Source organism: Myxine glutinosa, chromosome 14 (assembly GCF_964187855.1).
Source record: "Myxine glutinosa chromosome 14, kmMyxGlut1.1, whole genome shotgun sequence".
In the NCBI taxonomy this organism is placed as follows: Eukaryota; Metazoa; Chordata; class Myxini; order Myxiniformes; family Myxinidae; genus Myxine; species Myxine glutinosa.
Genome location: NC_136274.1, coordinates 36,643,604 through 36,660,707, shown reverse-complemented (window position 1 = coordinate 36,660,707; position 17,104 = coordinate 36,643,604). Strand labels below are relative to the sequence as shown.

The following is a 17,104-nucleotide window of genomic DNA, read 5'->3' as shown; positions in this document are numbered from 1 at the left end:
GAGCCCCGAGAGGAGTCACGGCAGAAAAATGTGATATTCTGTGTGTCAAAGATCAATGGAGAAGCCATCCCAATTGTTACTCACAAACAAATATTGTATTGAGATCACACAATAATAACGGTACAACAATAGTATTCAAAAGTACAATTAATATGTCCTATGATGGCACCATCAGTTTTGCAATATATAACTCACTGTGCTCCAAGTGAGTGCAACAAGAACATTCCCCAATGTCTCTTATTCCCGGCTCCAAGACGAAGTTGGTTCGCTCCAGCGATCGCTAGAACGATGTCCAAACGACCAGAATCCCGTGCGGATGGCCAGGGCAGTCACACAGCCGATGCTGTACAAAGGCGCCCTCAAGGCGACTGGGAAATCCAAAGGCGCCCTACAGGCGACCGAGAGATCACACCCTCGGGTATGGACGAATTAGCCTTCAAAAATCCGCGTCACACACGCCCCAGATCGACGTCTGAATGCGGTGAGAATGGCCGAAAAGAAACGAAACCGCGAGCGAAGCACAAATCCTGCGCGAGTCAAAATGGCCGACGACCCGGTCTCGTGGCGCACGGCACGGCGATGATTCTCTCCTGAATCGATCGCAAAACCTGACATGCAGGTTGACCGGTCACAGCGATGACAACTCCGTCGTAGGAATTCCTCTCCCGGAAACCCGAAAGTTCGCTAGTGACTCTGGCTCGCCAACATTCGCTTCAGAACCTGGAGCAACTCGGCTTTCTTGTCCGACTCATTCGCTCCGCCCTTTTTTCTCTTCTTCTTCTTCGTCTTCCGGTTCCCGATCCGGTTTCATTTTTAAAACATTCCTTTTACCTTTTGACAATAATAATTGCTATTTCCCTCAAACAACAATAATAATAATACATGGAACCAGAAATGTCTCAAGTGGATGAAAGCCACCACAACGGAAGTGACGAATCCATAACACTTCCCCCCCTCAAGAAAGAAAGTTTGAACATAGTGAAAACTTTCTTTGTAGGCAAAACTCTTCCAACAAACAAAAGTAAACTCACACCCAAATCATCAATTCCCGTGAGCAACGGTAATCAATATTTCCCAAAAATAAAGCAACAAAACTTCAAACAACCTACAGATATCTCCAAAGTTAGTTCACTCTGGACAAAGCATCCGCAACGACATTGTCCCTGCCCTTTACTTTACATGCTCAATTTCCAATTGTTGTTCAATTTAGTTGAACTCCTGCAAAGCCAAACTCCATCTCATCAACATCTAATTTTATTTTTCATTTTTTTTGAATGAAGGTTAAGGGGATGTGATCAAAAATCCAAAGTCAAGCAAATCTATAACACTTTTTAGGGAGGCCGAGCTGAGAGCCAGGTTTAATGGTGGTTGGGTGGTGAGGTCTGGAAGTATTCACTGCATGGACGCCTTTAGGAGCGTGGAGTTCACGGTTAATCCGTGCAGGAAAGTTCACTACATGGACGCCTTTAAGAACGTGGAGTTCACGTTTAATCCGTGTAGGAATCTTGGCTCGGCTGCTCCGCAGCATTCAGTGCTTCAACTCTTCCAAACCTTCATAATAGTCATGGTTGGAACGCTTGTCGCTGTAGTCACGTGAATAGCGGTCTCCTTCTTGGCCACTACCCTGATAATCATCCCTTCGGGAGCTGCCGTTACTCTGGGAGCCTCCATAGCAATATCGACTGCGGCCACCACCAAAACTACTACTCCCACCCCGGGAGCCATAGCCAACCCTGAAACTACCTCCACGTTTTCCTCCTCTGTAGCCCCCTCAACGCCCATGGCCTGCCTTCTCTACTATTAATGTCCGACCATCCAAATCTTTGCCATTCAAATCCTTTTCTGCATCTTTGGCATCCTTTGTGTTTTCAAACGTGACAAAGCCAAACCCTCTTGACTTTTGCGTCTCCCTGTCTTTTATCAGCCGCACTTCCAAGAGTGGTCCATATTGGCCGAAGACAGAGTCCAGAACAACTTCCCTGGTTTTGAAGTTCAGTCCACCCACAAAGAGCTTGCCAACATTGCCTCCATCCATGACTTGTGTGCGCTGACACTTAGTTTTTGGGTACTTGACAAGACTTGCCCGTGCAAAGCGTGATGTCAGTACCTTCCTCTTCTCTTCAGAGCGCTTCCTACCCATAGCACGAGTCGCGGTACAGGATGGAAAGATACCCGGAATCTCCTGCTCTAACTGCGCGGCGTTATTTTCCATACTAGGCTTTTCAACAAACATCGGGTTACCAGAAACTTGACCACTGGCCAAATCATTCTCAATAACAAAAGATACTCCCTCTACAGGAAGAGTGGCTTGTAAACCTACGGTGACCGGTCCTGACACCAAATCAGACTGCAAATGGATGACATGAAGTTTTGCAACTGGACCAGACGGCATCAGCCCATGGGTCCTAAAATCCTGCTCTGCCGCTCTATCTCACCCTCTCTCTGTTCTTTTCACCCTATCTTTTGCTCAAGGTCATCTGCCAGCATCCTGGAAATCAGCTAACATTACCGCTTTACACAAAAAAGGTGCAAAAACAGATCCTTGCAACTACAGACCCATCAGCCTGCTCCCAATTATCAGCAAAGTCATGGAATCCATCATTGCTTCGGATATGAAATCTTTCCTCTTCTCCAATGGCTTGATCTCTGATCATCAATTTGGTTTCAGACCAGGTCACTCTACTCTGGACATGCTGCTTCTGCTGTCTCAACAATGGATGGAGGTCCTCAATGCCAAACAGGAAATCAGAGCTGTCTCCCTTGACATATCACGGGCCTTTGATACGGTCTGGCACCCAGCTCTGCTCACCAAACTCTCCTCCTATGGTATCCATGGAAATCTCCATGCATGGCTTGCGGACTTCCTCTCTGGTCGTAGTCAACGTGTGGCCCTGAATGGATTTCTCTCACCTCCCCTTCCTGTTCAGGCTGGAGTTCCCCAAGGAAGTGTGCTGGGCCCTGTGCTTTTTCTGGTCTTTATCAATGATCTCTCCGACTCTCTGGAAAATCCTCTCTATCTCTTTGCTGATGACTCCACTCTCTGCCGCTCCATTCCTCTTCCCTCAGATCGGCAGTCTGCAGCCTCCTCACTCTCTGAAGACCTGGACAAAATCACAGACTGGTCAAACAAGTGGAACATGTCTTTCAATCCTGACAAATCTCACTCTCTTACTATGTCTCTCCGAAAAGATCGACTGGACAACCCTCCCATCTACTTTCTCAACAATCCTCTCCAAGAAGTTCTGTCGCTCAAGCTTTTGGGTCTCACTATCTGCCATGATCTTTCTTGGGAAAACCACATTTCCAAGCTGGCCTCCAAAGCCAGTCGCCGACTGGGCATCCTCCGTCGTGCGAAGTCCTTCCTCGGCACACCTGAGCTCCTCACCACATACAAGGCTTTCATCCGCAGCTCAATGGAATACTGTTCTCCCCTATGGGCTGGTGCTCCTGCCTCACACCTGGCTCGGCTTCACGCTGTTGAATCCAAAGCTTTCAAAATCATTGGAATCTCCCGCGATGAAGCTATCTCTGAGGGCCTTTCACTCACTCACCGCAGGCAGGTAGGTGGTCTTTCTGTCTTCTACCGACTCCTCTCCGGCCTTGCTCCCCCAGCTCTCTCTGTGCTCTGTCCCCCAAATATTCCTACAGGTCGCACAAGATCTGCCAGCAACCCTCTGATGGTTAAACTGCCGAAATCTCGGCTCTCTGCTCACCTTCACTCTTTCATTCCTCTTTTCTCCCGCCTGTGGAACAACCTCCCACACTCCCTTCAATCCCTCTCCTCCCTCCAGGTCTTTAAAACAGCTGTTCACCACCATCTCTTATCTTCCCCCATCCATAACCTTGATCTTTTCTACCCCCACTAATTCACCCCAGATCCACCTTGTTTGAAATTCCAACTTCTTTCCTGGAAATCCTGGCAGTGTCCATATGTTTATACCTAAACCCCCCCTTCACATGCCTCCCCCCCAAAACCCTCTCCCTCCCACAGATCTCTCGATGTCTCCATGTCTCTCGGTCCCTGCTCTCAAATGTTGTGTTTGTGTCCTTCCCCCTCTCTCCCCATCTTGTCTACCGCTCCCGATGTTATTTGTTTTATGTGTCTGTTTGTCTTTTTGTGTGATTAATGTTCGCTCTTTCACGAGCCTCGATCTTGTATACAAATTAAAAAAAAAAAAAGAAAAAAAAAGTGGAGCTTTAACATAGCCACCACCCACCCCCCTGTAAACGAACACTAACACCAGTTGCCGTCTTCTCTGACAATGGCAAAATGCCTTCAAGCATCAAAGATTGATGTGCTCCTGTGTCCCTCAATACCCTAACCGGTCTCTGGTTAGTCAAGTTTCCATCCAGTGACACAAACCCCTCTGAAATAAAAGGTTTGTAACCCCCTTTTAACAAGGTCGTTCTGAGATGCCGGAACTTTGGCATGGGAACCTCCACAAGACTCTGTCCTCCAAGGATGATTTCTCACATTTGCCAATGCATTCGGAGTTGTACTAATCTGACTCCGCTCCTAATCTTTCCTTTCCAGGGCATAACATTGGGACATCAAATGTCCAGGTTTCTTGCAAAAAGCGCAAGTAGGCCCGGAGGAAAAACCCGTGGTCTGCCTCGAGCCCCCCGGAAGATAAGTCTGTCTTGGAACTGTAGACTTCTGATCCCTAAGAGTCGCGGTATCAGATCTGTCCTCATAGTCATCTCTAGGCTGCCCCCATGAATCTTCGTTCTCGCACCGGATGTACCATAACTCCCCTGGCGAACTCCAGGCGGGAAGTTAGGTTTGTGGAACCCCATCCTGTGGGTCAAGGCATAGTCATCTGCCACGGTGGCTGCCTCATACAACTCTGGTACCTTCTTTTCCTCCAGATGTACTTTAATGTCCTCGTGGACACACTGTTTGAATTCCTCCACCAAGATCAATTGTTGCAACAGTTTGAAGTCTTTCCCAACCCCTTTCGAATCACACCACCGATCAAACATGGTTTCCTTCATTCTGGCAAACTCCACATGGGTCTCACTCTCCCTCTTCCTGGCATTCCGGATTTTTTGCCGGTAAGCTTCAGGGACCAATTCATAGGCTTTGAGAATGGTTTTCTTCACGATCTCATAATCTGCACATTGGTCAATCGGTAAAGCCGAAAATATATCTTGAGCTTTACCCACCAGAACACTTTGCACGAATATAGTCCAGGACTCCCCAGGCCATTTTAGCATTTGAGCCACTTTCTCAAAGTGTAAAAAAAACTTGGCTACCTCCTTTTCATTGAAGGGTGGAACCAGCCTCACATGCCTACCAACATCCCAGGTGTTCTGACTAGTTGTCGAACTAGCCGGCATGGATGTTACCTCTCCCCGTTCTTCCATTATTTGCAGCTCCTTGAGTTTAAGTTCCCTCTGACACTCCATGTCACGTTCCTTTAACTCCCTTTCGGCTCTTCTTTCCTCTGCTCTTTAATTTTCTCTTCTTTCTTCGAGTTCCCTTTCAACTCTCCTTTCTTCTGCTCTTCTTTCCTCGAGTTCTCGTTCCTGTCCTGCTCTTTCCTTTTCTGCCTTCCTTTCCTCTGCTTTTAACCTTTCCTGGCTCTGCAGTTGCATCTCCAGTTTCCGGAGCTCCACATTTTCTTTTTCTTCGGGTAACCAATCCAAGGCTACCTCTGTCCATGTGCCCTGTCCCACCAGAGATTCTATCACCAATGTCTGCATCTCTGCTTTCTTCATATTAACTCAGACCTCCAAGTTAAAATGTCTGGCCTATATCAAGAGTTCCGATTTTTTTAACGCTTGGAACTGTGCCTTATTAGGGGACACCGCAAACTTTCCTGCGTCAAACACCATGGTGACTATCAGTTAACACCTGTAAACCTTCACACAAAAATTTCCAAATTTTAGAAAAATTTGGGAATGTTAGAAAAATTCCAAATTTGGGAATTTTGGGAATGTTAGGGAATTCTATCCCGGACGAATTATCAGGGAATTTAATCCCGGACGAGCCCCTAATTTCTGTTACGTGCTCCTCCCCGACCCCCTGGTCACGGTGTACCTCCAAGCCCCGAGAGGAGTCACGGCAGAAAAATGTGTTATTCTGTGTGTCAAAGATCAATGGAGAAGCCACCCCAATTGTTACTCACAAACAAATATTGTATTGAGATCACACAAGAATAACGGTACAACAACAATAGTATTCAAAAGTACAATCAATATGTCCTATGATGGTACCATCAGTTTTGCAATATATAACTCACTGTGCTCCAAGTGAGTGTAACAAGAACATTCCCCAATGTCTCTTATTCCCGGTTCCAAGACGAAGTTGATTCACTCCAGCGATCACTAGAACGATGTCCAAACGACCAGAATCCCGTGCGGATGGCCAGGGCAGTCACACAGCCGAAGCTGTACAAAGGCGCCCTCAAGACGACTGGGAAATCCAAAGGCGCCCTACAGGCGACCGAGAGATCAAACCCTCGGGTATGGACGAATTAGCCTTCAAAAATCCACGTCACACACACGCCCCAGATCGACGTCTGAATGCGGTGAGAATGGTCGAAAAGAAACGAAACCGCGAGCGAAGCACAAATCCTGCGCGAGTCAAAATGGCCGACGACCCGGTCTCGTGGTGCACGGCACGGCGATGATTCTCTCCTGAATCGATCGCAAAACCTGACATGCAGGTTGACCGGTCACAGCGATGACAACTCCGTCGTAGGAATTCCTCTCCCGGAAACCCGAAAGTTCGCTAGTGACTCTGGCTCGCCAACGTTCGCTTCAGAACCCGGAGCAACTCGGCTTTCTTGTCCGACTCATTCGCTCCGCCATTTTTTCTCTTCTTCTTCTTCGTCTTCCGGTTCCCGATCCGGTTTCATTTTTAAAACATTCCTTTTACCTTTTGACAATAATAAATGGCTATTTCCCTCAAACAACAATAATAATAATAATACATGGACCCAGAAATGTCTCAAGTGGATGAAAGCCACCACAATGGAAGTGACGAATCTGTAACTGTTAGATGATGCTGTGTGTGTGAGTATGGGAAGGAACTTGGTGAAATGAGGCAATGGTCTGGGATGACCGGAGAAAGTGTATGAGTGGAGTATCGAGGATGTGTGTAATTGTGTTGTGTGAATGACTTGCATGGCGTGCAAGTGAGAATACCGAGTTGTGTGGAATAAATGGTGTGGAGTAAATGGTGTGTGGAATGAGTGGTGTGGAGTGCATGGTGCGAAGGAGTGGATGGGGGAAGATGGACCCCTTCACGAATACCCAGGGAGGGTAGTTTAAAGTTAGGTAGAGGGAGTAGGTAAATTGTTTGGATATTGACATCTGTGGTGCGGGTAGTCGCAGGTTGTTGCTTTGAGGGGTGCAAGAGTGAGTGGAATGGCTGGGCGTGTGGGCTTAATTAGTGAGTATGGTTAAATCCGCCACTGGCAGTCTGTCGGCCAGGTGAGGCCGCAGGTAGGCTCTGGGAGCCAGGTAGAGTTCAGTATAGTGTTCAGCGGGGCCCAAGGATCCGAGAGAGGACCCGGGTAGCCCAATGCCAGAGAGGGCATCAGCGGGGTGAGAGAGCCAGGAGGGCCTTCACCAAGTTAGGGTAGTCGCAGGAGCTAGGCAAGCTCGGGTGGCGACTTGAGTGGCGGAGGTGCGCAGGTAAGTAGGACCTGCTGGTGGAGCCACACGACCCAGCCCCAAAATTGTGCGAGGGCACAGTATTGAAAAATGGGGGGAGTGAGACCCCAAATTTGGAAGAGCACCACAGGGAGGGTCAATGGGAATTGGTTTTTAGAACCACATAGTGTAAAGAGGCCAATTGGATTGGCAGGGCAAGACCCCGGGTAGAGTAACTGTGTTAATGTCAATTAGAGGATAGTTAGGATGAAGTCTCTTCGCACCATACGCATCCACTCACCAAGGTAACCGAACTCCGCACCAGATTTTGCAAATGTCTGGAATGAAAGACGCATCATGACGTGGGTGAGACATTGTGTGTATTCCATCCCTTCCTTCTTGGGAGGGATTGGCAACGAATTTGGAATTAGAGATATGGGAGACAAGACGGTAGAGACGGAATTTGTAAAGTGTAAATACGGGGAAGGGCAAGGGTAGGGGTAGGGTAGGTTGACATGGGGGGGTTACGTATGGCTAGGGACGAGCTTTCTCCGCTCGCTCTCCCACGCCCCTCATGTTTCATTACCTGGTGATTATGTGTACCCTTGCGCCCTCTGCTTTGTCTTTCCTCCCCACCCATGGACCCATTATCTTTTGTTGAGGGGAGAGTGCAGGTACCCTGAGCGGCGCGGCTGCACCTTTGCGCTGCACCCTGCTGCCTGCCGCCTGCACCGGTACACCATATGGACCACACGTTCTGTGGCCTGGCACCTTTGCTTGGGCAGACAATCGTGGCAAACGTTATCTTGCCCTGCGGACCACTGTTTTTTTAGTGGCCCCAATGCCATGCAGTCGGACCACCTAATATGGCCCTGCTGGCCAAAATAAAAAGCAGACACGGTTTGTGCCTTTTTATTAATCTTTAGTGTTTCAGGACAAGAAGACAAAGTTTTGACGATGGCACACCGAAGACGAAGGAGGAAGACGTCGTAGCCCAGCGGCCAGCCAAGCACAAGACATCAGTCATTGGTTTATGAAATGTTTTTTGTGCATTTTGATGATTGTGCATTTTTGGTGTTTTTTGTGCATTTTTTAAATTTTTGTGCGTATGGGTGTATGGTGTATTGGTGCAGTGCATTGCATTTATGTTTCTCCTTCTCAAAATTTATATTCTTTCCCACAAAAGACAGGTCCTGGGTTGTAGTATTGTAAATATTTAGTAGTCTTGTAAATAACATGCTCCCCACTGGCTTCATGTATAGTTTTAGGATTCTTTCCGTAATTCGGTTAATTGTGGGCGTGAGTCTGGTAGTACACAACGCAGTAGGTGGGACATATCTAGTGTTTAAAACTGTCGCTCAGGGTGTTAGGTTAAATGTAGAGGGAAACTACACCTAAGTGTAGAAATAAAATAAGGAATTTGGTGATACACTAATTAAAAAGTAGTCCTGACCCTTGCATCAGAACCGGTCGGGCTCACTGGTGTGTGGGTCCAGCTCGGGGACGAGCCTGGCAAAGGAGGGGTGCAGTGTTGTGGTTCTGAGAAAGTGTACATATTTGATTAATAAAGGTTAAAGGTTTTGCCCCCATAGTTAGTCCACATGCAACACGTGGGCCACCTTAGAACATTAGTTATGTCATAGTATATGTGAAATAAGGACATTTCCAATAGTGATACCTGCATTGTGTAAAAGAAATAAATAAGAGTAGGCCCCGTTCATTTTACAGCCCACCCTTCAATCGACCTCATTGCGCACCATCCAGTCTGCACCCCATTGCCCCTCGCATTAGGATGCTGAAACCAGCCAAATGCCACGAGGTAAGGCCTGGAAAAGGGGCGGAGTGCGAGGTCGGGGGTGTGGCCACGTCAAGCAGACATCAAGGGCGGAGCCGGTAAGACCCCAACAACCAACCAGCGCTCGTGCAAGAGGACTGATGAGCGAGGGGCTTTGCAACAGGACTTGCCAGAGAACCGAGGACTTATGCGCATTACGAAGGACTGTCACGTTTGGCATTGGTGAAAGGACTGACGCAACTGCAATCGTTGCATGAGGATTGTCACGTTTGGCATTGGTGAAAGGACTCACTGGGGGAACTTTGATTGCAAGAACTCGTTGAGGATTTGGCTTTGGGCTTGCTGGGAGCGCATATAAAGCGCCGGTATTTATATTACGTACGTGGCCGTGAGCCGCGAAGTAACCGCCAGCGCAGCTTACCGATGCCCCCCATATAATTGTCTGATTCACGTCAACGACACGCGAGGACGCTGGCGTTTGCTCAACCTTCTTCGTCCTACCATCTTCTTCACGGACGAGTCGGGGACCGGAGCGAGCTGTGAACGCCATTCCTTGGACCATCGCCTGACCACCTACAAACCCCGTGTGAGTGAGTCTGAGAGTGTGACTGAGTGTGAGCGGGCCCGGCGGGGCCAGGGATAAGTTAAGACTGTCATTAAGGCTGCACTGTGTGTACTTCTCCTTCTTCCTGTGTAAATAATTAAATTAATAAATCAATTGTTCTTCCTTTTCCTCTTGATTCGACCGTTTTAGTGATTTCTCCACTGGGTAAACGTGGCACGATTAGGAACCGCTTAGAATCCGGTCTAGTCATTGTTAACGGCTCGGATCACGGATCGCTACCGCTCGGCATTTCCATCTGTATCCGTGATTCGGGCGGGGGTTATTTCCTTGCTTCCTGGGCGGCATTAGTAAGTAGGTAATAAGAATTCGGCTTACAACCCGAGTTAACGCCGTCCGGAAGGAACGTCATAAACCCGGATTGCGTCGGCTAGATAAAAGACAAGGGGATTAATCCCCCCTTGGTAAGGGGAAGGCCGACGTTTGGAGATCCGCATATATATATGTGTGTATGTGTGTGTGTGTATATGTATGTATGTATATATATATATATACAGTATATATATATCATATATATATATATATATATATATACACATCAGAAGCCTTGGAAAAGAAGATTAACAAGTCAGGAGACGACGATGGTTCACGAGCGAGCGGTATTCAATGACAAAGGACGGATTATCACCGAAACAGGCCCGGACAGGCCAGGCCTGGAAATGTCACAACGAAGGTTACTGACCTTGAAATGAGATAGAAAATAATGTATAATCAGTTATGAGGTTAGTTAGCTACACAATACTGAAAATTTGGTGAAAAATGAAATGAAAAAAAAAAAAATTTAAAATGAAAAAGAAAAGCAAAAAAGAAAAGAAAAATCGTGCTCCGTGGGGCTGGACACATGACATTGGCCAAACCAAATATCGAAGCCCCTGTCAGATTTCACCAAACCCCTCGGAGAAGAAGTAGCTTGAACTCGATTACCCCCTAAAAAGACATCTTTTTCGGGCGTGGCTCCGCCCACTCTCGGCAGGACACAACTAGATCATGATATCAACCTCACACCAAAGTTTCATCAAGATCGGATGATATCATCGGGTAGTTATGCTGCGGACAGACAGACACACACACATCCAAACAAACAGACACACACACATGACGAATATAGTGGTCACTTGATAACTCATGAACCAACAAGTCAAGAGAAGATGATGGTTCACGAGCGAGCGGTATTCAATGACAAAGGACGGACTGCAACCGAAACAGGCCCGGACAGGCCAGGCCCGGAAATGTCAAAACGAAGGTTACAGACCTTGAAATGAGATAGAAAATAATGTATAATCAGTTATGAGGTTAGTTCGCTACACAATACCGAAAATTCGGTGAAAAATGAAATGAAAAAATGAAAAAAGAAATAAATAAATGAAAATAAATACTAATAAAATTGAAAATCGAGCTCCGTGGGGCTAGACACATGACATTGGCCTAACCAAATACCGACACCCCTGTCAGATTCTACCAAACCCCTCGGAGAAGATGTAGCTTGAACTCGATTACCCCTAAAAAGACATCTTTTTCGGCGTGGCTCCGCCCACAATGGGTGCAATACGCCCACTCTCGGCAGGACACAACTAGATCATGATATCAACCTCCCACCCAAGTTTCATCAAGATTGGATGATATCATCGGGTAGTTATGCTGCGGACAGACAGACACACACACACACACACACACACACACACGCACGCACACACACACACACACACACACACACACACACACACACACACACATGACGAATATAGTGGTCACTTGATAACTCGTGAACAAACAATTATGAAATAGGAACAGCAGCACATACTTTCTATGCTGATCATCTTTTCATCTGTATCATCTTTGCCCTCACTCTCGTCTTCCTCTTCTAACTTATCTTCATCCGCTTCCTCCTCTCCTTCTTCCTCCTCTCCTTCTTCCTCCTCCTCCTCTTCCTCCTCCTCCTCCTCCTCTTGCTTGCTGTCTTCTGATTCAGAGTACTGGTTATCCTGCACCACTTTACTTTGTTCTTTTTCTGTAAACAAATTTCACAAGAATGGGAACCTTGGAAGCCCTGGTGAATATATTGCATGGAGGATAAGGACATGATACATAGAAAACGCACAAGGATTACAAGGACATGAGGAGACAATTGATAAATTCAAGCAGAATATCAGATATCACTGGGATCCCAACATTCTGAGCTATGTGCTTAGATGGGAATGCCAAATAGGCTAACCAAGGTTTTGAAAATATAGAAGGAAGAACTAGTTTTGCCTGTGAAGGCCAGCATTGATATGTGTTGGTGGACAGGTAGAACAATAGATTAAATCAATATGACGATTGAGATACGTTAACCACCTTTTCTGAGATATGTTAGCAAGGAGAAGCTGGCGTTATTTTTGTTCCCTCCAATAATGAATGAGTGATGTTATTGGGTCTTGTTACCTCCACCAGCGAAGGTGGACGGAGGTTTTGTTTCAACCCTGCCTCTCTGTCTGTTTATTTTGTCCGTGAGCATGATATCTCAAAACGTTGACAGAAATGGACGAAACTTGGTGGACAGGTTATGTGCGTGACAAGGACAAATTGATTAGATTTTGGTGAATAACTGGATCCGAATACGAGGATTTATTTATTTATTTCTTAAGTGATTCTTCAACATTGAGAAATGGAGCCAAAAAACGATATATAGCATGATATCTCAAAAAACGGTGAATGGATTACGCCAAAACTTGGTGGATGATTTGGTTAGGTGACAAGAACAAGCCGATTTGATTTTGGCTAAGGTTCGGATGCAGATCCAGCCTATCAGTGGGCTATGAAACGTAAACTGCTCAGCCTGGCGGAGGTATGCGCTCTACCCAGCGCCGGTTTAGTTCTTTACATGAATGAATGAATATGAATGAATGAATGAATGAATGATCGTTTTAAGGCCATTTTCCCCGCTAGAGCGGGGGTTAGCCTTTCGGGCCCCATGACAATCATGGTTCCCTCTTTGAGGCAATGTTTTTATGGCTGGATGCCCTTCCTGACGCCAACCCTTGGTCACGCTCCTACGATGCGCAGGGATATGGTGTACCTATTCTAAACCAGGGTACACACCGGGATCATTCATCCCAGCAAGCTGGAACTCAATTTGCCGACCTCGGAAGGATGACAGGCTGAGTCAACCACCCTGGCGTTAATTCAGCGATCGACCGGGATTCGAACCCAGGATCCTCAGATCCCAAGCTGGCACCCTAACCGCAAAGCCAACACCAGGCAGTTCTTTACATGTTAACTGATATTGGCATTGCACATGGTAAATGCTTGGGAGACTCGGTGGTGCGTGTTTGTCTACGCTGTTCCTGATTACTCGCCAAAAGTGATGAAACCAATCCAGTGGCAGAGGGGGATTGTAGTATTCAGATTCTTGTATATGTACTACTTGTGAATGTCTGCAGTTGTAGAGGAAACCGGGTAGTGTTTGAAACAGTAAAGGGCTTACCTTGTGTAGCTTTTCTTGGTTGCTTCACACAGCTTTCTTTGGCTAGAAGAGCAGGAGAATAACTTATATACATATATAAATTTAAAAAAAAAATTAAATAAAAACAAAAACCTGTACCACAGTTTGTACAGTGTGGGTGCTGCCAAAGCAATTTATTTGGCAAGGGTTATACTGTGTGGTTTGCCATTGCCTTCCCAGCATTGTTTGTCCATGCTATATCCTTTTAAATGCTGAGCATCAAACAAGGAAGCAGCACGTCCCCAAAAAATTAAAAAGTCTTTGGTATGACTTGTATGGTGCCTGAACCACCACCTTCCAAACTCAGAGCAGACACGCTCTCTCTTTATCTATCTCTCTCTCTCTTTATCTATCTATCTCTCTTTATCTATATCTCTATCTCTATACAGTGGAACCTTGACTTACGAGTGCCCCAACTTACGAGTTTTTCGAGATACGAGCCGTCGCTCGGGTGGTTTATTGCTTTGAGATGCGAGCCGAGATCTGAGTTACGAGCTTTCGCCACCCGCCACCAGGTGGGTTCCGGTCACGTGGTTATCTTGCCGTGCAAGTATCTCTGCCGTATATCGCTGCATTTTTGTTTTCGCATGTTGGTTATTTTGAGTTTATGCCAGGCGCCACCAGGTGGGTTCCAGTCACGTGGTTATCTTGCCGTGCAAGTACAGTATCTCTGCCGTATATCGCTGCATTTTTGTTTTCGCATGTTGGTTATTTTGAGTTTACGCCAGGCGCCACCAGGTGGGTTCCGGTCACGTGGTTATCTTGCCGTGCAAGTACAGTATCTCTGCCGTATATCGCTGCATTTTTGTTTTCGCATGTTGGTTATTTTGAGTTTACGCCAGGCGCCACCAGGTGGGTTCCGGTCACGTGGTTATCTTGCCGTGCAAGTACAGTATCTCTGCCGTATATCGCTGCATTTTTGTTTTCGCATGTTGGTTATTTTGAGTTTACGCCAGGCGCCACCAGGTGGGTTCCGGTCACGTGGTTATCTTGCCGTGCAAGTACAGTATCTCTGCCGTATATCGCTGCATTTTTGTTTTCGCATGTTGGTTATTTTGAGTTTACGCCAGGCGCCACCAGGTGGGTTCCGGTCACGTGGTTATCTTGCCGTGCAAGTACAGTATCTCTGCCGTATATCGCTGCATTTTTGTTTTCGCATGTTGGTTATTTTGAGTTTACTCCAGGCGCCACCAGGTGGGTTCCGGTCACGTGGTTATCTTGCCGTACAAGTACAGTATCTCTGCCGTATATCGCTGCTGTTTTGTTTTCGCATTTTGGTTATTTTGGAAAATTTCTTAGTTTTAACCACGGGTCCTAAGAAATTGAGTGCCAAGGGCAGTAGTGAGAAGAAGAAGAGGATGATGTGCTTGGATATAAAACACGCAATCATCGAAAAACATGAGCGAGGTGTGCGTGTTGTCGACTTGGTGAGGCGGATGTGAAGGCAGCTGAAGATTTTATTATAACTTTTGCCGAACTGATAGAAGCCGAACGATACATCCCCCAGCAAATCTTCAACTGTGACGAGACAGGGCTCTTCTGGAAAAAGATGCCGAGGAGGACGTATATAACGGCAGAGGAGAAGAGCATGCCAGGCCACAACTTGTTCAGAGTGCCGGCGATAGCTCGCCTTCTCTTTGTGGAAAACACGGTGAGATCCTTAACATCCAACAACTAATGGGACGCAAACGGGGCGCCCAGTTTAGCGGTACACACATTGATGAATCACCCTGCCTGTGATTCACCCATGACAGGTTATAGCTGGGTCGGGATTCAAACCCAGGCTGGACAGTTTAGACTTTAGAGTCAAGTGTGCGTACCTCCAGTCCAGGCCATCCTGCCAACTTGTATGCTGCATACAGGTGAAATATAAAGCGCGAGATATTTTTATATATACTGTATATTTTAAAAAAAATTGGTGTGGTTTTTGGCGGGCTGGAACGGATTAATAGCATTTCAATGCATTTCAATGGGGAAATTTGATTTGAGATACGAGCAATTTGAGTTACGAGCTCGGTCACAGAACGAATTAAACTCGTAAGTCAAGGTTCCACTGTATCTCTATATCTCTATCCCTCCACATCTCTCTCTTTCTCCCTCCATCCTCCTCCTCTCTTCTCTTCTCTTCTCTTCTCTTCTCTTCTCTTCTCTTCTCTTCTCTTCTCTTCTCTTCTCTTCTCTTCTCTTCTCTTCTCTCTCTCTCTCTCTCTCTCTCTCTCTCTCTCTCTCTCTCTCTCATCCATGGATGGGACATTTTGCTTTCAAGCTGCTGGGGCTGTGCAGAACTGCCCTCCCTAACTTTATCAGGTTTGTCCGCAACTTTATTTTTGTCTTGTGATCCCCGCTATTACCCCTCTATCGTGGTGTATCTGAGGGCCCAGATAAAAACATAGATAAATAAGGCTGTCTACTTGTTCGTTAGTTTGGTGGGCATGTCAACGGAAGGGAGTAAGGGTTTTTATTATGGATTTATTACGTACTGTATGGCTTCCTTGTGTTTTGTAGAAGTATAAAAACCTCTACAAGCCAGGGGTAGGCGAGTTATCGCAGGCATTCAAATTCAATCTTGTCCCTGATCCTCTAAATTAATAAAATGTAACGATGATGTGTAACTCACTCATTTGAACTCTTGCAACCCTGTTTTTCTCCTAGATGGAGATTGGGAAAAAGCAGATGTCCTCACGCACGCTAAGGCATATTATCTCAGGACAACAGTAAGCTCTGTTTATTTTGCAATACAGCTAGAAATCTCTGTTTGGCCGGGAGAGTTGAAGATAACGAAGGAGAAGAATCACGAAATGCTGAAATGCCTGTTATCTCTCTGAACCTTATTCGACCTCTCCTCTTTCATCTTCAACCATAAAAAGCCGTGCAACCGAAAATCAGGGAGGCTCTCGGTTCAGTTGCCTGTATGAAATGTAGTGTGTTGAGCCTGCGTGATGATTGAGAGGCTCTCGGTTGTTGCCTGTATGAATGTAGTGTGTTGAGCCTGCGTGATGAAAGAAAGGCTCTCGGTTCAGTTGCCTGTATGAAATGTAGTGTGTTGAGCCTGCGTGATGATTGAGAGGCTCTCAGTTAAATTGCATGTTTGAATGTAGAGTACTGAGCTGCGTGGCGATTTCATTTTATTAATGTATGTGTTACTCTGAATTGAAGCGTGTTTTTGTAGTACCTTTGGTACCAGTGAATTGAGAACTCCCACGTGTTATTAAAATCAGCAGATGGTACTTCTGAGCTTGGACAATTAATTTCTTGAGTCTTGTCAATCATTCAAGGCTAAATTAATTAATTCCCTAACAGTTTCCTTCCCTGTGACATTTACAATTAAATTGACTTGGTCTTGAGGTGAATTCTGACTGTTGCGGTTTTCCTGGGGTGATTAAGAAAGACCCGTTGAGGGCTAATTGGACACTGTTCTCAATATCACACATCTAGACCATGTAGCGCATCAGGCTCACCCGGCCTAATTTGCATATAATGTGAGACACCTTATTGGCATAACACTGGGCCGATTCGGACATCCAATCCAGATGGTATTAGTTGCGTAATCTGGCGGAGAAAACCCCAACGCAGTCATATTGAAGCGATTCGCTGGATTCAAACT

At 46.3% G+C, this 17,104-nt stretch overlaps 1 protein-coding gene across 7 annotated transcripts in view; it reads right to left on the bottom strand.

Annotated features, from left to right (window-relative positions):
* The window catches only part of DHX37 (DEAH-box helicase 37), a 115,198-nt gene that overhangs the window by 68,592 nt on the left and 29,502 nt on the right, over nt 1-17,104 (bottom strand). For 6 of the 7 annotated variants that reach the window (XR_013621453.1, XM_078768556.1, XM_068097553.2 and 3 more), the window contains exons 6-7: nt 13,483-13,524; nt 11,821-12,027 (exon numbers count right to left, since the gene is read on the bottom strand). Coding sequence is in view for 6 of the 7 variants with exons in the window: in XM_078768556.1 (XP_078624682.1) it covers nt 11,821-12,027; nt 13,483-13,524 (249 nt within the window). In the remaining variant the exon portion in view is untranslated. The remainder of the gene's footprint in view (nt 1-11,820; nt 12,028-13,482; nt 13,525-17,104) is intronic. The other variant, XM_068097557.2, reaches the window with a different exon arrangement.